Source organism: Gopherus flavomarginatus, chromosome 8 (genome assembly GCF_025201925.1).
Source record: "Gopherus flavomarginatus isolate rGopFla2 chromosome 8, rGopFla2.mat.asm, whole genome shotgun sequence".
NCBI lineage: Eukaryota > Metazoa > Chordata > Testudines > Testudinidae > Gopherus > Gopherus flavomarginatus.
The window spans coordinates 14,888,919-14,909,558 of record NC_066624.1 but is presented as its reverse complement, the minus strand read 5'-3'; the positions used below and the strand labels follow the sequence as shown (position 1 = coordinate 14,909,558).

General features: G+C 39.3%; 1 protein-coding gene across 4 annotated transcripts in view; it reads left to right on the top strand.

Moving 5' to 3' along the window:
• Window positions 1-684: 684 nt before the first annotated feature.
• Window positions 685-20,640, top strand: part of THOC2 (THO complex subunit 2) — a 101,498-nt gene continuing 81,542 nt past the window's right edge. For all 4 annotated transcript variants that reach the window (XR_007775844.1, XM_050964462.1, XM_050964461.1 and 1 more), the window contains exons 1-4: window positions 685-797; window positions 7,755-7,813; window positions 12,240-12,331; window positions 15,471-15,522. Coding sequence is in view for 3 of the 4 variants with exons in the window: in XM_050964462.1 (XP_050820419.1) it covers window positions 730-797; window positions 7,755-7,813; window positions 12,240-12,331; window positions 15,471-15,522 (271 nt within the window). In the remaining variant the exon portion in view is untranslated. The remainder of the gene's footprint in view (window positions 798-7,754; window positions 7,814-12,239; window positions 12,332-15,470; window positions 15,523-20,640) is intronic.

Below are 20,640 nucleotides of genomic sequence, written 5' to 3'. Positions count from 1 at the left end.
GTAAACTGCGATGTATTTGCTGGGTGGACTGCAGCGAACTTGTTGTATTCAGTGGGTGGACTACAGGAGACCAGGTGTATTTGTGGGAGATTGGTGAGGTCCCAGGATTACTGATGCCTTTGAGGGAAGGTTGCAGGGGGCCCAGTGTATTTGAGGAGCGTTGCAAGGGCCTGGTGCATTCAGTGGGCCCACTATATTGTGTGTGTGTCGGGGGTTGTTAGGGGTCCAATGTATTTGGGGAACTTGCTGGGGGCACGTTGTATTTAGAAGCGGAATTACAAAGGATCTGGTGGTATCAGTGTATTCAGTGGGTGGACTGCGGGGGCTGGATGTTTTTGGTTGGGATGCTGTGGCCCAGTGATATTGGTGTACGAGGGAGAGTGCTGGGCCCAGGTGTTAGCGGCGTATTGGGGGGGCTTTAGGCGTTCGGTGTTCCCCATGTCTTTGGTGGGGGGGGGGGGGCTGTTGGGGGCCCGGTGTTGCCGGAGTACCGAGGGGTGGGTCGGTGTCTGGCTAGGGAGGTTTGCGGGCAGGCGGCGGTGCCGTGGCCCGGCAGCAGCCACACGCTGACAGGCAGTGAGCTCTGTACAGTTACGTCGCCGCTCGGGCCCGCGTTCTTCTCCCAGGCTGCCCCGGGCCCGTTTCCCGTCATGCCTGGCGGGCCGGCCCGTCCCCTCTGACCCCGGCCCGTCGCTCCCCCATCCGGGCTCTCGGCGCCACACGGGGAAGATGGCGGCGGCGGGGGCGCTCCCTGCCGAGTGGATAAAGAACTGGGAGAAATCGGGCAAGAGCGAGTTGTGAGTGCGGGGCCGCGCGGAGGGAGGAGGGAGCCGGGCGCTGGGGCCCGGGGCCCGCCGGTCGGGCGGCAGGAGTTGGAGTCTGGGACCCGGTCGGGCGGAGGGGCCGGGAGTTGGGAACGCAGAGAGCAGGGCTCCGGGCTGCGTTCCTCACACCGCATCCCAAAGGGCTCAGCGCCCCCTACCCGGTCTGTGCCCTTTCCCCCTCACTAGCGCCTTCCCCGGGGCGTGACCCGGCCCCCCTCCCCCCGGCCCGGCTTGGCCCGGCTCGGCTCGGCCCGGCTCGGCTCGGCTCGCTGGGCTCTGGGCGCACGAGTCCTAAGCGCCCCTTCCTGCTCTTGGGCTGAGCTCCCCCGAGCGTTGCCCCCCGTCCCCCCCAGTGCCTCCGCCCGCGGGGCTGAGCCCTAGGCTCTCGAGTTCGCCTGTCTCCGCCAGTGCGGGAGCGTTAGGCGCCCCAATACTGAGCTTCCCCGGCAAGGCCCCAGCCCCGAAATCCTTCCATCCGAGGGATTGAACGCCCACGTCTCTTCCCCGATCCAGCCCAGGGTGGTCACTACCGTGCATGGTTCATCCCATCCTGCTGCTCCTGCAGGGGGGCCTTTGTGTGCCAAGAAAGTTCCACTCAGCTCTCCCAAATCCATCTGTGTCCATTGGGCTTGGCAGAGAAAAGAGATGACTTGTCAGTATCACCTATCAGGGGTCGGCAACCTTTCAGAAGTGATGTGCCCAGTCTTCATTTATTCACTCTGAATTAAGGTTTCGTGTGCCAGTCATACATTTGAATGTTTTTAGAAGGTCTCTTTCTATAAGTCTGTAATATATAACTAAACTATTGTTGTATGTAAAGTTTTTAAAATGTTTAAGAAGCTTCATTTAAAATTAAATTAAAATGCAGAGGCCCCTCCCTCCCCCCCCACCAGTGGCCAGGACCTGGGCAGTGTGAGTGCCACTGAAAATCAGCTTGCATTCTGCCTTCGTCACACGTGCTATAGATTGCCTACCGTGACCTAGATCCTATTCATAAGAGGTCTCCACTTTGGCAAGTTTCCTGATGGTATTTTTTGCCCGCTATGTGTTGGGGTTGCCTCTCATCAGGAGGTTTGACTTGAAATTCACAATCTCCTCAATTTAACATTGACTTGTTACTTGGGATGAAGGTTTTTTAATACTGTAGATTAATCTGAAGAGCTCTTAAAGGCTTCCATCTCTCTGCCATTTATTAAAAGTGATGACACTTTCAAAGTTAAATTTTAAGCATAGAATATTTTGACGTGAATTTCAGTGAGACGACATAGTAATATTCACAGCATCATTAATTTCCCTTACTCAGATTGGCATAGCTGTACAGTTCTCTTAAAAGCTGGATGAGGGGAAGAGGTGGTGAGGTGAATGGAGAATGTAGAGGCCCTCTTCAAACACCACCGTAATTCCCTTGATCTCTTCCATTTTGTAGTGAAAGGAGTGGAATAGCCTTGTTGTCAGTGCCCTTGCATCATGCTATATATAGGCTTGACATAACCATGGCTTAAACATGTTTTGATCTATACTAAAAACTAAACTGTATTATGACCAAATAAAGAAACAGCTGTATGGTAATAGGGTCCCCTGACAGTAATAACTGCAGTGTAGATGGGCCTGTAAAGAAACTAATGTTCAAACTCCTTTTTAACTTTCCCTGTTTAGGATTCTATGTTGACAACTGAATTCACAATAAACTTGAAAGATAGTGAATAAATATAGAGACCATATATTAGCCATTGTTTACAAATTTTTGTGTGTATATAGCAAGAACAATATAATATACAAATGTAATAAGCAATGTGTATTAAAATATATAAATAGATATAGTTCAGTAAATTACACAGTATTTTTCATATAACATAGGTTTCACATACAAGGCATGTAGTCGAAACTTACTATTTTTTTTCTGGTCCAGTTCTTACTCGTGTTTGAGTTAGGAAACTGTTCAATATGATTCATTTTTGAAAACCCTCTTATGATAGTTGGGAAATACAAAGTTAATGTTGAGATATATTTCATAATTGATTGTGTAAAGATATGTGCGTTGTTTGAAGACTCTGTAGTGCTATAAAAGCAAATTTGCAACAGTTTAGAAGGCATGGTTTAGCTTAGTCTTTGGCTATTACAGGATTCATACAGATCAGCTAAACCATTTTCTAACAAAAAGACTATCTTAAAAATGTGTTACATGAAAGTATTCTAGGCTAGGCTTTGAATCCATGATTTTAAAAAACAGAACCGAATATAAAATGATTTTGGTCCACTCATGATGGCTTATCACAGTGTTACCAGTTTAAATCTTTTAAAAGTGCAGAATTGTATCTTTATCAAACATTCCAGAAGATTTCTTGCTCACCAAAATTCTAGTTTCCTTGAAAGTACATACTGAGTAATTTTTATAGAATTTTTATTCTGAAACACTGACCAATCCTTCTGTTAATAAAGAAAAGCAATTATTGATTGCATTTTACGTTCATTTTAGATATCAAAATGAAATGAGTCAAAAATATTTTGTAACTGTTCTAGAAATGAGGAATTAGACGCTTAGAAAGGGTGCAAGGTGCTTTGCAGAAGACCTGGGACATGATTCCACCTCTAAAGAGCTTGCAGCCTAAATTAAACGCATAGCATAACTGATTAAGTTCATAAATTATGGAAAGGGGATGAGCTGTAGAAGGACAACAGCTGTATTTCCAGCAAGTAAAGCTAAGTGACCGCTGTTAGCAAAACTTGTTTTACCCATCTTTTTCATTGGGGGCAAGCTCCTATTCTCAAGCATATGTTTAGTCTTTAAGCATGGTGGGGCTTGGCAGAACAGAAACAAAATATCATTCAAATAAGAACCAAGAAGTGTCTGGGGAACAATCTACGGTTAGTAGAAAGGAAAGATGAGGACAGCTAGGAAAATTCATTAATTGCTGGTAATATAGGGTTGCTTCTGAGATCTAGCAAGATCACAGTCTGAAATGGTATTTTGGCAAAGTTATTAGTTATCTATACTTAAACATCATTTTACAAGTTGGGAATTGCCCTAATGAAACAGACCTAATAGTTTGTCTTATTTAATGTTTTGATTATTGAGTGTGACCAGTTCTGGATGCTCAAAAGGCAGATATAAACAGCCCACTACATATTGCTCCTTATATAATACTTTATAAAAGTGTGGTGATCGGATTATGCTCTGAAGCATGAGAGTTGACGGCTTTTGTAATATTAGGGCTGTCAAGCAATTAAAAAAATAAAACATGATTAATCACACTGTTAATAATATAATATAATTTATTTAAATGTTTTTGGATGTTTTCGATCATTTTCAGATATATTCAGTTACAACACAGAATACAAACTGTACAGTGCACACTTTACATTTATTTTTGGTTACAAACATTTTGACTGTTAAACTCCCCCCCCCCCCCCAAAAGAAATAGTATTTTTCAGTTCACCTAATACAAATATTGTAGTGCAGTCTCTTTACCAGGAAGGTTGAACTTACAAATGTAGAGTTATGTACAAAAAAACCCCTGCCTTAAAAAATAAAACAATGTAAAACTTTAGAGCTTACAAGTCCAATCAGTCCTACTTCTTGTTCAGCCAATCAAGTTTGTTTACATTTGCAGAAGATAATGCTGCCCGCTTCTTGTTTACAATATCACCTGAAAATGAGAACAGGTGTTTGAATGGCACTGTTGTAGCTGGCATCTCAGGATATTTACATGCCAGATATGCTAAAGAGTCATGTGTACCTTGATGCTTCAACCACCATTCCAGAGGACATGTGTCCATACTGATGAAGGGTTCTGTTTGGTAATAGTCCAAAGCAGTGAGAACCAACAAATGTTCGTTGTTATCATCTGAGTCAGATGCCATCAGCAGAAGGTTGATTTTCTTTTTTGGTGGTTTGGGTTCTATAGTGTCTGCATCAGTGTGTTGCTCCTTTAAGACTTCAGAAAGCATGCAGTGAAAGTGTTCTTAAAGTGAACAATGTGCTGGATCATCATCTGAAACTGCTATAACATGAAATATATGGCAGAATGTGGGTAAAACAGAGCAGGAGACATACAATTCTGCAGCAATGAGTTTGGTCACAAATTTAATTAACACATTATTTTTTTAACAAGCATCATCAGCATGGAAGCATGTCCTCTGGAACGATGGCCAAAGCATGAAGAGGCTCTTTAGTGCATCTGGCACATAAATATCTTGCAATACTGGCTACAACAGTGCCATGTAAATACCTGTTCTCACTTTCAGGTGACATTGTAATTAAGAAGTGGGCAGCAGTATCTCCCCTAAGTGTAAACAAACTTGTTTCTCTTAGCAATTGGCTGAACGAGCAGTAGGACTGAGTGAACTTGTAGGCTCTAAAGTTTTACATAGGTTTTTTTTAGTGCAGTTTTGTAACAAAAAAACCAAAATTTGCACTTTCATGATAAAGAGAGTGCACTACAGTCCTTGTATGAGGTAAATTGAAAAATACTATTTCTTTATCATTTTTAAAGTACAAATATTTGTAATAAAAGTAATATAAAGTGAGCACTGTACTCTTTGTATTTTGTGTTATAATTGAAATTGATATATTTGAAAATGTAGAAATACATCCAAAATATGTAATAAATTTCAATTGGTATTCTGTTGTTTAACAGTGAGTAATCTGATTAATTTTTTTGAGTTAATCACATGAGTTAACTGCGATTAATCAACAGCCCTAAATATTATCCTCGCTAGTCTGATCTTTTGTACTTTTTAAGGAGTCTTTGTTTATTTTGATAAACAAGTATGACAAATGTATCAAAAAGTATGGAGTGGATCATGCTACTGTAAGTTTAAAAAATGCAATATCTGTAGTCAGCATTGACAAAGAGATTAAGACAATTCAATCTGTATATTATTCTAAGCAATTTCTTTGGCCACTTTAAACAATGGGTTGATAATCAAGAGGAGCTGAAAGAGCATTCTTTGATATTTTGAGTCTCATTTCAGTTTGTCGTGTTGGGAGTTTATATTTGTCTGTAGTACAGAAACAACTTAAAATCCTTGAACTTGCACTAATATCTGCTGGATCTATGGATCCTTCAGCGCACAGTGGAGTTCCATTAACATCACAGTTTGTTGATCCGTTATAAAAACTGATATTGGAAGGACTTTGAGCTCCAGAGGGTCTGCCTGAGTGGATCCCAGTGTAGGATGAGGGACTTGGTTTGACTGTTAATTTTAAGCAGATAGTAGAAATGACTGCTCATAGACTGACTGTAATGTGTACTAATTAATCTACTTAATATTTAAAAAAATACATAGTAGACTGAGGATAAAGACTGGCGTGAGATCAGATGGCCTGAAATAGTTGTTTTGAAGAAATATTGATTTTTGTAAATGCTTTTAAAGGTCTATTTATCTTGGTTAATAATGAATAGAAGAAAATTCACCATTAGTGAAAGAATGAAATAGAAGCTTCTTGGCCCCAGCTTTAGAACTAGTCCTGTCCACGTTATGTGATATGTTAGAGAGAATCTGTTGTGTTTTCTGTGACTGTAAAAAAGTAGTAATAATAATTTGAGCCATATCTTCACTTCATGTGGCACGAAAACTTCCATAATGTAGCTGTAAAGTGAACCTGCTTATTGTGCAATTTCAAATGTAAATATAATGCATTTTCTTAATGTTTGACACAGTATATATATCTTTTTGTTTTTAAAATCATCTAGTCCTTTGATTGATAGAACAGCTGTTTGGACCAGATTGGAAGGGAGTTGTGTGCATTGGTTTCAAGCAACCTGAGTGACTGGCTATGATTGTTGTATGAGCTTTCTTTAGAAGAGTTAATGTATAATTTTGGTTATGATATCAAGGAAGCCTAATATTTTTATATATAATCTGCATTATAACATACTGCTATGAGTTTATATATCTTTATGAGAGAATATAGAGATTGCATAGTTTTGATGCTGTCTTCATTTTTAATTCTCTCAGACTCTGAAATGAATTGTAATATATTTAAAGTTGTGCTCCTTACAGGAATATAATTTTTCTCTTGCAAACTTTAAAAAAGTCTGATTTGAGCAGTCTACTATGTTTTTATCAATGTAGGCATTTACACATTTTTTAGATCTCTGCTCTTATGTTTTGGGACCTAATCTTTCAGTGAGAACAGCGCAGGAAGATCCCGGGTACCCTTGAAGAGCATTTTTGAAGTCAAAGCCCCACCTGGGTGCACAGATAGCTATTTAAAAAAATAATAATAATCTTAAAATATATAAGGTCTTTTCTTTCACAGTCTCGTGTTGTTTTTAAAATGGATACAAGGTAATTTAGAATGCTGTTGTGTAGACATATCTTTTAAAATAAGGGATTTGCACAATATAACACAGACAATGATCCAGAGAACAGAACTCTCCAGCCTATAATTATCTTTTTATATTTTTATTCAAAGATTAAAATAGTTACTTAGTAGTGTGTGCACACTCCTCCCCCTTGCTGGGATTGTGTTCTGTGAAATCATGCTTTATGCCTAGCATTAAAAAGTGAACAAATGTTTCAAACATACATATGGGTAAGAGTTCAATAATGGCCATTAGAAAGATACTTGTATGTCACTTCTTAATGATATTATGTAAATGGCAGTGCTTCCTTGCCTACTTTCATGTCCTTATATTGCCTTAATTTCTCAGCTTTCTGGCAGCCATGCTGAGAAAGTGGCAGTCTAGAAGTTGGTGTATGGAAGTACTACTACATTTGTAACTTTTCTAAATTAAGATCCTAATTTTAGCTTTAAGTATTGAATAAAGCTTATGTTTTGGTTTTCAACTGGTTTGGTTTGTCAAAATCTAAAATAACTAGATACATATAGAACAGCAAACAGTACTGTATAATTTTATTTTAACTAAACTTCATGACTGATTTTGAAAACTGAAATTGTATAAAGAATATTTTTCTTTTCAGTTTGCAGTTATGCCGCATGCTCAGTGAAAATAAAAGCCATGAAAATGTGACTTTCAGAGGTAAGTTGATATCACCCAATATACTTGGAGTGTTTATATACACTTCTACCCCGATATAACGCTGTCCGTGGGAGCCAAAAAAATCTTACCCCATTATAGTGAACTTACTTTGATCCACCATAGCGCGCAGCCTCCCGCTCCCTGGAGCACTGCTTTACTGCATTATATCTGAATTCGTGTTATATCGGGTTGCGTTATAGCAGGGTAGAGGTGTATATTAAATTCATCAGGATCCAAATGTGTGCCTGGATGGAATGTCAATATGTATGGTGAACGCTGCATAATAAGAAGGGGAGCTCAGTGCATACAGCAAGTAGGATATCCATTTACACAGATTCAGTTACTTTCTATGTGAATGTTTGAGATTATGTAAAGGAAGCGCTCTGCAGACCTGCAACCAGTCTTTGGTTGGAAAGGTGGATTTCATCACCATAGCTCCTTGTGAAGTTCCAAATGCAAAGCCCAACTGCTTACGTTTTGTGGAGAGCTGAGTTTTATTCTAAAAAGGAATTAGGTATATAAGAAATGCTTGGAACGTACAGAAGTAGCGGCTTAATAATGCAAGTATAAACTCTTAAACATATTGTTCAGTTTTCTCCTATAGAGTTATAGTTCTTAGTTTCCAATTCTGTCTTCCTTGGGTAAATATATTGCTGGTTTTAGTTTCTAAAGTTCCAATTTTTAAAAGGGTTTTAATGTTCATTCTAAAATGGGTGTACTTATAATTTTGATGGGGAGCTTTAAGAATTAGAATGATTAAAATGTTGAAGGATAAATAGAAAAGCATAATTTTTCAACATAAACAAAATAAATTGAATTTTGTCTTTGTTTGCTCTGTATATTTCTCTGAAAGGAAAGATTCAATATTATGGAGTCTGCAAAGCTGCTTACTTTGTTTAGGTGGTGTTTGGGGACCTTGTTAAAACAGTTGCTTTGGGAAACGATAAAAGCAGAGGGGATTATTATTATGAAACACAAATGTGATTTAATTAATTTTGCAAAATAAAAAGTATTTAATGTTAAATCAGTAAAATTGCAAAAATATATTTTAACTCCCAAATATGTTTAGAATAAGTCATTGTTTTAATACAAGGCTGATGGCCCAAAAATGAACTGTTTTCAGTCATCATCTTCCTGTACTGACTTTTATTAAACTTTAGATTAAAACTTTTAATGAAATTTATAAAGTTGTCTAGAACTTACGATGTTTCCTTCTGATTGAAGAAAGTAACTAGATTTGGTGACATACTTAAAAAATTGAAATTTATGCAGTCTCTGTAATTGAGCAATTCTCATTCAATTAAAACGTAAAAGGGTCTGATTCTGCTCTCACGATGTAAAATGGGAATAACTCCGTTTAAATCAGTGTTTTTTGGTTATAAAACTAGTGAGAGGAAATCAGGCCCACTATCTACTGAGGAACTCCTATTTATCTATTTCAGAAGATAAATTAGCTTGATAAAGTCAAAACACTTTTTAAATTTTTAAATTTTTTTTTATGATGCTTAGATACAACAATAGTGCTTTTAATAAAAAAATAAAACTGTGATTAATTCATATTATTTTTGTCTGAATTGTTACTACCAGCACTTCTTAAAATTCTGAGTATGTTCTATATCAAATTAAATTGCTGCTTCCTTTATATATTAGAATTATTTATTTGTATTTTGATTATTATTATTGTGGTGTCCTAGAAACACCAGTCAAGGATTATGGTTCCATTGGGGTATGTGCTATACAAGCAGATAGAACAGTCTGTGCCCCAAGAGTTTTTTGCTATACTTTAACATTTGCCCCGGGTGCTGTTTCTCTTTCAGAATAAGTTGAGATTTAAGCTGAGAACAGAAGGTCTGTAAGTGTAATAGAGAGTGATTCTATCTCATCTGATGACTAAGATATTAAACTTTTTAAATTATTACTGGAGCATATGTTGACCTACTATAAAATGCTTCTTTTTGAAAATTATATATTTCAAATATCCTAAATATCCACCCAAAATTTAAACAACCCCTTCAAACATCTACTTCTGAAATAATACTATTATTTATTCAGAAGATATACCGTTTCTCAATATTGCAGCTGATCTTGGGGAAAAAAAAACCTTGGACTGTCGAGTTAGGTGACTGACTTCGACTAACTGATCATTTTGAAGATTAGCATAATCAGTGATAGGGGATTCAAAGCAAGGGACAGGAACATAGGAGTTGTCCTATTGGATCAGACCTGAGGTTCGTATAGTTCATTGTCCTGTTTCTGACAATGGCCAGTACCATATGCTTTGGAGGAAGATGTAAGATTGCTGCAGTACGGAGGATTGAGGTTACATGTCCCCACATTAGGTCTCCTCCTGAATTCTAATAGTTAGAGATTGGCTTAAGCGCTGAAGAATTAGAGTTCCTTCATCAGAAATACTACATTAAATAAAATTAAGAACTTCTTGCCCAATTAAACAATTCCATGCTATTAATGTAACTTCAGGTTAGAGTTCTGTAATCCCAAATGTACTGAGTAGTTGGGTTACGTCAGAAAGATCCATGATCTGAGTACTCATTGAGCACACTGTTGATGTTCAGTATTTTCAACCGGGTGTTTGTATGGCAGTGTCTACATGGCTTGGTAGGAGTGTGACTTTCCCTGCTTGTGTTCACATAGTTGCACTAACTCTTGGTGAGCTAGTATAAATAGCAGTGTAGCCACACTATGGCATTGGTTGTGGCCGTGGAGGCATGGGTGAGCCTTACCAAATATATACGCACTAGTGTCAGGTGGTTTTGTATTCATTACGACTCAACGGTGCCTCCGTGGCCACTACCAGTGCTACTGTGGCTACACTGCTATTTATATTGGTACTAGCTCAATGAGAGTGTGACGTGAGGAGCCGAATCGCACCCCTGGCTTGTAGTGTAGACATAGCCTATAACAGCACTGTCCAAATTTACTGACCCTACGAGCCGCATACAACAATCTTCAGAAATTCAAGAGCTGGAGTGCGCCTGTCAGGGCTGGGGGCCTCAGCCCTGCTGGAGCTGCCTGATGGAGTTTGGGGCTTCAGCCCCACTGCTGCTGAAGCCCCAAGCCCTGGCAGGTGCACCCTGCTGGGCTAGAGCCCTGAGACCAGCCCCCTCCCTGCTGGGTAGGAGCCAGAGGGGAGAGACACATGGGGTCACGTGCCTTCCCTCCACTTCAATTTTTGCCAGGGTTTGCTGGCCATGGTCAGGTAACATGCTGCAGCACGGCCCCCTTCCTGTAAGGCGGCTGCTGGATCTGGCAAGCTGGGAGCAATGAGTGAGAGGCAATGGCAACTAGCTAGGAGCTGCAGGGAGAGATGCTGCTTTTGCTGCTGCCCCTCCCTGCAGCTCCCAGATGTTGCCATTGCCTCTCCATGGGGAGCTTATACCTGGGAGGTGCAGGGAGGGGCTGCTGAGGGTAGGGGGGTCATACCTAGGAGAGCATAACTGGAGCTGTTGGGAGGGACCTTTAAACTGTGCTCCTCAAATAGGTACCAGTCATCTCTGGCAGAAGTCCCTAACCCCGCCACCCCAGCTTCCCCCCCTGCTCCAGTCTGCTAGGTGGAGAATGGGGGGGGACTCTGTGAACCATACTTTAACTGCAAAAGAGCCACATGTGGCTCAGGAGCAGCAGTTTGGCCACCCCTGGCCTATAATATAATTATACGCATAATGAAAATGTACCTCCTTTGTGTTTTGGCTTTTAGTCAAATCAGTTATTATAAATGTATTACTCACACTGTAATAAGTGTGTTAAAGACAATTCTCTATACCTTTAAAATAGTGTAGCCATCTGTTTTTAACTTGTTGGAATCACGTGTACAAAACAAGCATGTATTTAATGTTCTATAATTCTCCCTAAACACACAAGGAGCAGTGAAGAACTTTGCAATTTAATATAACGCTCTGAAGCATGTGACATTACTTAGTCATAGAAGTTTTTCTCTCACTTTTCTCTCTACAAAGTATTCAGCCTGACAAATTGTTACTCAGTTATTAATTTTCCACCTAAAGAAGTGGATATTGGTTATCTTAATTTTTATAGCTGCAACTTAGTTTATTATAGTATTTTTCCTGTGTCATGACGTAATCTCTAATTTATGTAGACTATGCAAATGTGTCTTTATGTTGAATTTTAGCCAGTTAAACTCATATTGTTGTGCATGAGACTGATGTAATAATTCATCCCATTTTAGTCTATGGCATTTAACTTTCTTTCCATAGAATCTCCAGGGCAAGGACCATATTTTGCTGTGTGCTTGTACAGTGCCTTGTACCGTGAGGCCAGATTGGGACCTGAAAGTGCTGCTTTATACAAAAAAAATAATCTGGTTGAAGTGGGGAAAAAAGTAGATTTTCCCTAGAAGTTAGACCAAGGATTACCTAACACTTGTGATCCTATGTTTTATGTTTGACAGATATCCAGCAGGCTCTGTATGAGCTTGCAAATCACGTTGTCAAGGGAAACCTAAAGCACGAGCAAGCTTCTAATGTTCTCAGTGATGTTATAGTAAGTATATATTTGTACTACTTGCTGTAGGTTTGTTAATATTTTAGTTAGCTTATTACTTATGGAAGTCAGAGTAAATGGTGAACCAGCAGAAACACACCAGACCCTGCAGACGTAGTTCCTTAAAACTTATAAAGAAACTGCTTTTACTCTTGGGGCCTGTACAAACTAGCTCTTAGTTCAGTATAACTCAAGTACTCAGGGGTGTGAAAAAGCCACTGCCTGAGTGACGTTAGTTGCATCATTCTGAGCGCCGGTGTGGACAGTGCTGTTTCAGTGAGGGAAGCTCTCCTGCTAACATAGCTACCACTGCTTGGGGAAGTGGACTTGGAAATGTAACTGCATGCCAGATACTCTGCCCATCTTGTTCTATCTCTTTCCACCTCCCTCCCAACCCCCCTCCAAATTAAGGTGATACTTTTGACTATTAACACCTTATAGTTTCAGCATAAGTTTAAGGTCTACTATGTGTTGTGAAGAGAGAGGGAATGAAAACACTGAAATGACAAATATTACTTGTATACAATTATAACTGTTGTGCCAAGACCATTGTAAAGAATATGTTGGTGATGCTACATCTTTCCTGTTGAAGTGCACTGTAATGAATAAAAATTTCCCAAGGCTAGGTTAAAATGGTATTCGTGGAAAGTATATTGAGGCTCATCTGGTGAAAATCTGAAGAGAGAAACAAATGTTTTATAGACATACGTGGGGGACATTCTTGACTGGGAAGTTGGGATCTTTTTTAACTTTTTTGTTCTTTTGTGTACCTACAATGCTAGCGAAGCCTTTCAGTTTTACAATTGGTACTTTTACTATAGAAAATAGTTTAGATGCTAGAATGTTCAGGAGGGAGGATGGGCGTTTGGGATAGCTATAGAAAAGCGCTGTGGGCTTTTTAGCTAATGCTATGTCTGATTTATGTGGAGCTCACTTAAATTTCCAACATATTTAAAAATACCTCAGGACCGAAGCTATGAGGGGGAAAAAGGTGGATTGATTTAGTTAACCTGTTTTAATTTTGTTTGGCTGTTGTGCTTTTTAGTTATTTTCCTAAAGAGAGGTTGATTTTCACTGGTTGGTAACCATTAAAACATATTGATTTGCAACTGAATACAACCATTATTTTAATTTTGGTATTTCTTTTTGCTGACCTGAAGGATATGCTATATCTAACTACATTTTTCTCATATTGTATAATTGTATATCTGATGTGCACTTAATTAGATTCTAAGTTTTTACTTCTTTATTATGTTAAAAAATAGTGAGTGATGCATTTCTTATTTACTAAATGATTATTGTTTTGGATTTTTGCCCAGTTGTATTTGGATGGAAACTGGAATTCAATCAAAAATGCACAAAACTAGTTTTACGTCACTTAAAAACTACTTGCTTACAAAATCAGATGTAAAAATACGGAAGTGTCACAGCACACTATTACTGAACCAGTTGCTTACTTTCTCATTTTTAACATACAGTTATAAAATAATTGGAATATAAATATTGTACTTACATTTCAGTGTATAGTATATAGAGCAGTATAAACAAGTTGTATGAAATTTTAGTTTGCACTGACTGCTTTTGTGCTTTTTATGTAGCCTGTTGTAAAACTAGACAGATATCTTGATGAGTTGATGTATCCCCGGACGACGTCTGTGTACTCCGAGGGGTACATATACACCTGGTGAGAACCACTGCTGTAGGCTACCCCAGCAACTTCCACCAGTTCAGTAGTTTGAATATCATTAAATTCTGGCAGCAAACATATACTGTTTGAATATTATTTTTATTTAAATGATATAATAGATTTAAAGTAAATTTAGTAATTAACATAGATTCTCAATTTCAGATTTAAAAAGATTTATTTTTAAAAAGAAAACCATGTATGATTTAATTTAAAAGAAACTGTTTTTAATTTAATTTTTTTAACCTACCCTGATTTATGTGGCATTGTCTTTTCAATATACTCATCTTAGGGTGAAATGGGAACCCCAAGATCTGGAGTTACTGTGTGGTAGTGTTTGGGTACATAGCGTATGGTGTCAGTTTGGCAGATGATTTGTTACATGAAGCCATTTGTTAAATTCTCTGATTTTTAACTTAGAAATTAAGGGAGATGTTCAGAGGCACAAATGGCATTTAGAGTACCTACGTTCTCTTGACTTAGGATACCTGTCTGTCATTTTTGCCTTTGGCACTCCACCTCTTATTTACACCATTTCTGAAACAGTCACTGTTGTTAAGCGGTATTCAGTCATTTTAACTTTAATGAAATGTGTGTTTTATATGTTTATATAAGTTAAAAACGATATGGTTTGGATTTTGTAAGTGCAAAAGTCAGAACTTTGATTTGTTTGTGACACTTTATAGTTTTGAATAGTTATCAAAATGAATAAAACTGGCCTTGGACGTGGTTTAAACTGTAAACTTGGAAAATCATGTTTAGGAAATTCAATGTACTGTTGATGCACTGTACATTCCTAAAATAATTTTAAATTTTGATTATTAATCAAAACTTTTTCAAAGTTAGCTGGCTTAAAGTATTCTTCAATATGCTGTTCAGGCAAAAGAATATCCTTAAGGTATGCAGAATGTCATTTCTGTTTAACTGTGTATCACCTCCCCTTAGAATAACAAAAAGAACCCAAACCAAGTTAATTGAATCTTAATTGTGCACCCAAAAAAGGCATCTTTGGGTTGAAGAATAAATATAAAATACTTAGGTTCCAAAACTGAATTGTAGAAGCACTTGAAAACAGGGACTTAAAATGGTCGTGTCTTGTCAGCCTCTAATAACAGCATTTCTAATTCAGTGCACTTTTAAAACTTATGCCATATACTCAGACATGAGTTTAACTGTCCTTGAGATTTTTCTTACTGGATTTTTCTTTCAATACTTTTCAGCTCACTTGATAATGGTTTCCTTTGTATTAATATGTTCTTTTGTATTTTACCAAACACATCAGGCACAATAGATAGTTAAACCACTCCTGTTCATTGATTTAACACGAGTAATGTTAGTGGATCTAAATTGACATTTCTGTCAAGACTCTATTTCTTTATTAAAACAATAGACTAAAATATTCTTATTTCACATTGTAGTATTCCTGCATTTACTGTCTCTTTTTGTTTTTGTTAGGAATTTCGAGATGACATGTCCTCCATCCTTGCTGATGTATTCTGCATATTGGGTAGGTTTCTTTCTTCCTTTCATCACACTGAAGGAGAAGTGTGTGTTGCATAGTAAAACACTACTTATGCCTTACCAAACTATATGTTCGTTGTTTAGAAGTCAAGGAAATTGATGATAGTAACAATCTGTTTGAACAGGACTATTATGCAGCTCCCTAGAACTAGCAGAGTTGAAGTTTCTGCCATTAGTACTAATGCATTGGTGCAGTGTGTCCGGCAATCCAAATTTCCAGACAACAGAGGCAGATTACTGGTCTTAATGACTGACTACTTTTAGCTGAAGATTTTTTGGTAGTTTCCCAGCAATCTCTAGGCTTTATCTGCCCTTTATTGTAGTTTTGTGGAAGGATCCATGTTGGAGATGAGGCTCTTATTTACAAAAATTCCTTTCAGAACTCCCAATTAAAAGGAGCAACATATGTATATTTCTGTCCTGATTTTGCAACCTTTACTCATTCCAATAATCCCATTAAAGTCGATGGTAATAAGTGCACAAAAAGGTTACAGAAGCTTGCTCTTAGAGGTTGTGAAGTCACTGACTTAGCAATAGTAACCATAATTATGACTTTTAAACAAAAGCTCTTATAAACTTGTTAATCATAATTTTTCTTTAATTCTTACAAATCCGGATTGTAAATGGTAATGGTAGTTGCTATTGTAGCTGTATTTACACTTATGCTGTTACTGAAATGGAACTTAGTCTTACATTATACCTATTGTTCAGAAATACAGTCAGCTGGGTAGGTACAGGAAGAAAAATGAGTATAGACAAAACAAATACTTTAAAGATCAGATGCAAGAGAAAAAAGTACACTTTATTCTTTTACAATATATGAAGTTGACCAAAACTTTTGTTTTTATATAGAGGTATATAAAATCATGAGTGATGTGGAGAAAGTGAATAAGGAAAAGTTATTTACTTATTCCCATAATACAAGAACTGGGGGTCACCAAATGAAATTAATAGGCAGCAGGTTTAAAACAAATAAAAGGAAGTTCTTCTTCACGCAGTGCACAGTCAACTTGTGGCACTCCTTACCCGAGGAGGTTGTGAAGGCTGGGACTATAACAGTGTTTCAAAGAGAACTGGATAAATTCATGGTAGTTAAGTCCATAAATGGCTATTAGCCAGGATGGGTAAGGAATGGTGTCCCTAGCCTCTGTTTGTTAGAGGATGGAGATGGATATGGCAGGAGAGAGATCACTTGATCATTAGCTGTTAGGTTCACTCCCTCGGGCACCTGGCATTGGCCACTGTTGGTAGACAGATACTGGACTAGATGGACCTTTGGTCTGACCCAGTACAGCTGTTCTTATGTTTCCCTCTATCTACTAAAAGTTCTTCCTGCCTTTTTTTAACCGTAGAAAGATGTCATAATTTACCTTGTTTTTAATTAAGATGTTTTATTGAAATTTTCAAACAGCCTATATAATATATAAAACAAACTCAGAAAATACTTGCAGGCTTGATGTAAATCCACATATATCTGGAATAACACGTACTATGAAAACACAGCTACTAAAAAAGTACCTGCTGCCGCAGTCAGATCCGTGTGGGCAGACCCTTGTGTCCTCAAAGATCAGATTACCCCAAGAGGGTCAATCTGTGTACAAAAATAAATAAATATGAAATGGTATAAAACACAAGGCAAAGAATATTGTGTTCTAGTTCTTTAGTCAAAGGATGAACAGTCATATCTTTTAAGCAGTTTATGTAGAAATTTTGGTAATTTTTACAAAAATGGTGCTAACTGACCTATGAAAAATTTGTTATATAAGAAGATTCAAATTCAGGAAGATTTAAAATTAGAAGAAACATAGCCTACCCATTTCAAAGGAATATTCTTTCTAGCTACAGTGATAGCAATCAGAAAAGCTGTTTCTTCCCATACCATCAAACATATGAACTCTGTAACTTGATAAGTAACCTGATCTGTTCTGAGCGCATTTCTGGCGGGAGGTCCGATTTGTGTTCAATTTCATATATATACATTTAATGAGATAAAGATTCTGAAAAACGGTATTAAACTGTAGTTCAAAAAGTTAAATTGAATTGAGATGTGAGTTTAGTTGAGTGAGTGATCTTGTAGTTTCATTTGACTAATGAGAGACAGTGAGTTTTCTCTTAAAGATATTTAAGATTTTGTTATCCAGGAATATATAGCATTTTACCCAAAACTGCTAACATCATTGAAATACTGGCCCAGCTACTACCATTAGTATCAGCAGCAACATCTTCTCTGTTTTTGGTTTGATATCTGTATGGACCACCAAGAAACTCTTGAGACTGTTCTTTTTCTTTCTTTTCCAGATTTATAATCTACATGAATGTGTATAAATGTAACTACTAATTTCATTTAGGAAACTGACTTTTTTCTCCCCCTTTATGTTGGAGGGCTCTGATATTGTGCATTATTGCCAAAATCCTGCAGCAAAAACATGCGTATTTTGGATCTGATTTTTTCAAATGTAAATAAATAAGCAGAAACATTTGGAGCTGGGAAAGAGAGCCCATTTGTACATAAAGGAGCCATAAAGGGGATGTCATCTTGCTTTACCTATTACCTGAGTGCTCAACAGTAGCTGTTGAGAGAGTTGTGGCTACAGGAGATGATATTGCTGGCCTGGCCTACCCTAAATTGTTTCTGAAAATGGGATCCTTGGGATCACTCAAATTCTCCATTAGTAGAAACAAGGGATTGGCAAAAAATGACCTTTTTTAATGTCTCATGATCGATATCACTCTAGCTTCTATATTAACATAATTTTGATTTTTATGGTGAAGATTGTGGGCTTATTAATATCCCTGAATTAAATAGTTCTGGAATTTGTTCTTTTTAAAAATGTCAAGGAAGATGAGGGCTAGTTTGTGCATTAATGATCTTCCCTGAGATAGGGGTTATGCATTGTTGCACTGTGTCTGGAGTAGTTCAGGAGAGAGATTGTGACTCAGGGCTAATCTATACTACTGTGCTACATCAGCTCATCTGCACCAATGCATGTCTGGGGAAGATATGCTGTGCTGACAGGAGAGGCATAATTACTCCACCTTAGCGAGAGGCAGCAACTATGTTGGCGGGAAAGCGTCTCCCACTGATGTACCACTAGTGTCGACAGTGCTTAGGTTGACGTAACTTGCATTGTTTGTAGGGGTGGCTTTTTCACACCTCCTCCACCTCCCAACCCCGAGTGACATAATTTACATCGCCTTAAGTGGTAGTGTACACAGCCTTCAGTTTGACTGCTGATCTGGGAAAAGTGTGAACTTCACTGGCTCTGTACCTAGCTTTGTGTATGTTTTCTGACATGCCTATGTAACTATGCTCTATGCTTCTATAGAGGCTGCTTCATTCACCTTATATGTTGTGAGCAGTGTAACAGGTAGTAAGCCTCAAACTGCTGAATGAGCTTTAGGGTAGGGAAGGCTGTGCCTCCCCAAACAGCCTGGCCCTGCCCCCTATCTGACCCCAGCTCACTTCCTGCACCCCTCAGAATCCCAACCCATCCTGCTCCTTGTCCCCTCACCACCACCCTCCCCGAGACCCCCTCCCCAACCACCACCCCGGGACTCCACCCTCTCCCCCTCCCCCCTGTTCCCTGACTACCCCGACCTTCGCTGAGTCCTGACAGACCCCCAGAATGCCCACGATCCAACTCCTGTCCCCTGACCTCCCCCCCGAACCTCTGCCCCCCTCCCTGTGCCCTGACTGTTCCCAGGATTCCCTACCCCTTATCCAACCCGTCCCCTGGCCCCCTGCTATGTTACTTACCCCTGCCTCTCCACTCTCCCGGAGCCTCAGCGCGCCACGTCCAGTAGCAGCCCTGGACAGTGCTGCAGTGGTGTGATTCCAGCGGGGCCCCGAAGCTCACAGCCCCACCCCCTTACCATGTGGCTCCAAGCGGGGCGGAGCTCAGGCCCTGCTAGAGCCATGCCGCTTTAGTTTTGTCCAGGGCTGCTCCTGTACGTGACACACTGAGGCGCCGGAGGATGGGGGAAGGCGGGGCTGGGGCCGGAGCCGGAGAATTCTCTTGGAGTCCCCTGCTGGGCCCGGGGCCTGGGGCAAATTGCCCCACTTGCCCCCTCCTCTGGGTGGCCCTGGATTTGTGTTATTTAACATCATAAAACTATCACTGATCCCCTTGGCCTTAGCAGTGCTGTTTTGGCACTGGTTCAGTCTGAATATAGCAAGTCTTAAACATGTCACTTCAATTCCAAGTCAAATGAAGTTCTGCAGAAGAGCCGTTAGGGTTTTCTCTTAGTAAATGCAAACTAAATCCAAATTTCTTAGTGGCTTCCCGGGGAGAGCTTCCTGACTAGAAACTTGAACCTCACATTGCCAAGTGTGGCAGCCGGTCTAAAGAAGTTCAGCCACAAAGGCTGCTCCTTATTTTGAAGGGCATGTGCTCATCTCTGCTTGAGATAGTTAATACCTGACTGTACTCAAAGATTTCATATATGCCCTATGACTGGGATAGTTCTCCACTGGCTATTGAATCTGGGGAAGAAGCTTTTAAAGGGGGCTACTACCTTAAAGTATTTCACGTACCCTTTAACAGCTCTGTTCTGGAGGTCACCAGGGAGAAAAATCACAACACGAGGACCTGAGATATGGGACTGGAGTGGGTGGTAGCCCCAGCCACACTCCAGCAATCAGGAAAAGGCAGAAAGGCACCCTCTTCACTCCCAAGTAACTTTTTTTTTTTTTTTTTTAAACCTGGTCATAGCTTTGGGCCCCGTCAGTTTCATCTGTAGCTGTGCAGGTGAGTCGTTTCAGCCCTAAGCTGCACAGCCTTTCTTGAGGAGAACAGGAAAACTGTCTTGGGAATTGATAGCAGATATGGTCTGGTAACTTGCATGACCTACCACCTTACTCCCAAGATTGAAGGGAAGGGGAAAAGGTTTGCTTTCCATCACAAGCCACCCTGTTCATCTGAATGTCTGCCTACTACAAGACCAGCACATGTATCTGAGCTCATGTGACTCTGAGCAATGGCTGTATTGTACCAGAAGAGAGACTTCATTTAAGGAACCACTGCCATGGTCTTCAAACTATGTGGTCAAATACGCTATCTTTTAAAAACAATCATGCTCTTTATGTGCACTTCCTTTCTCACCA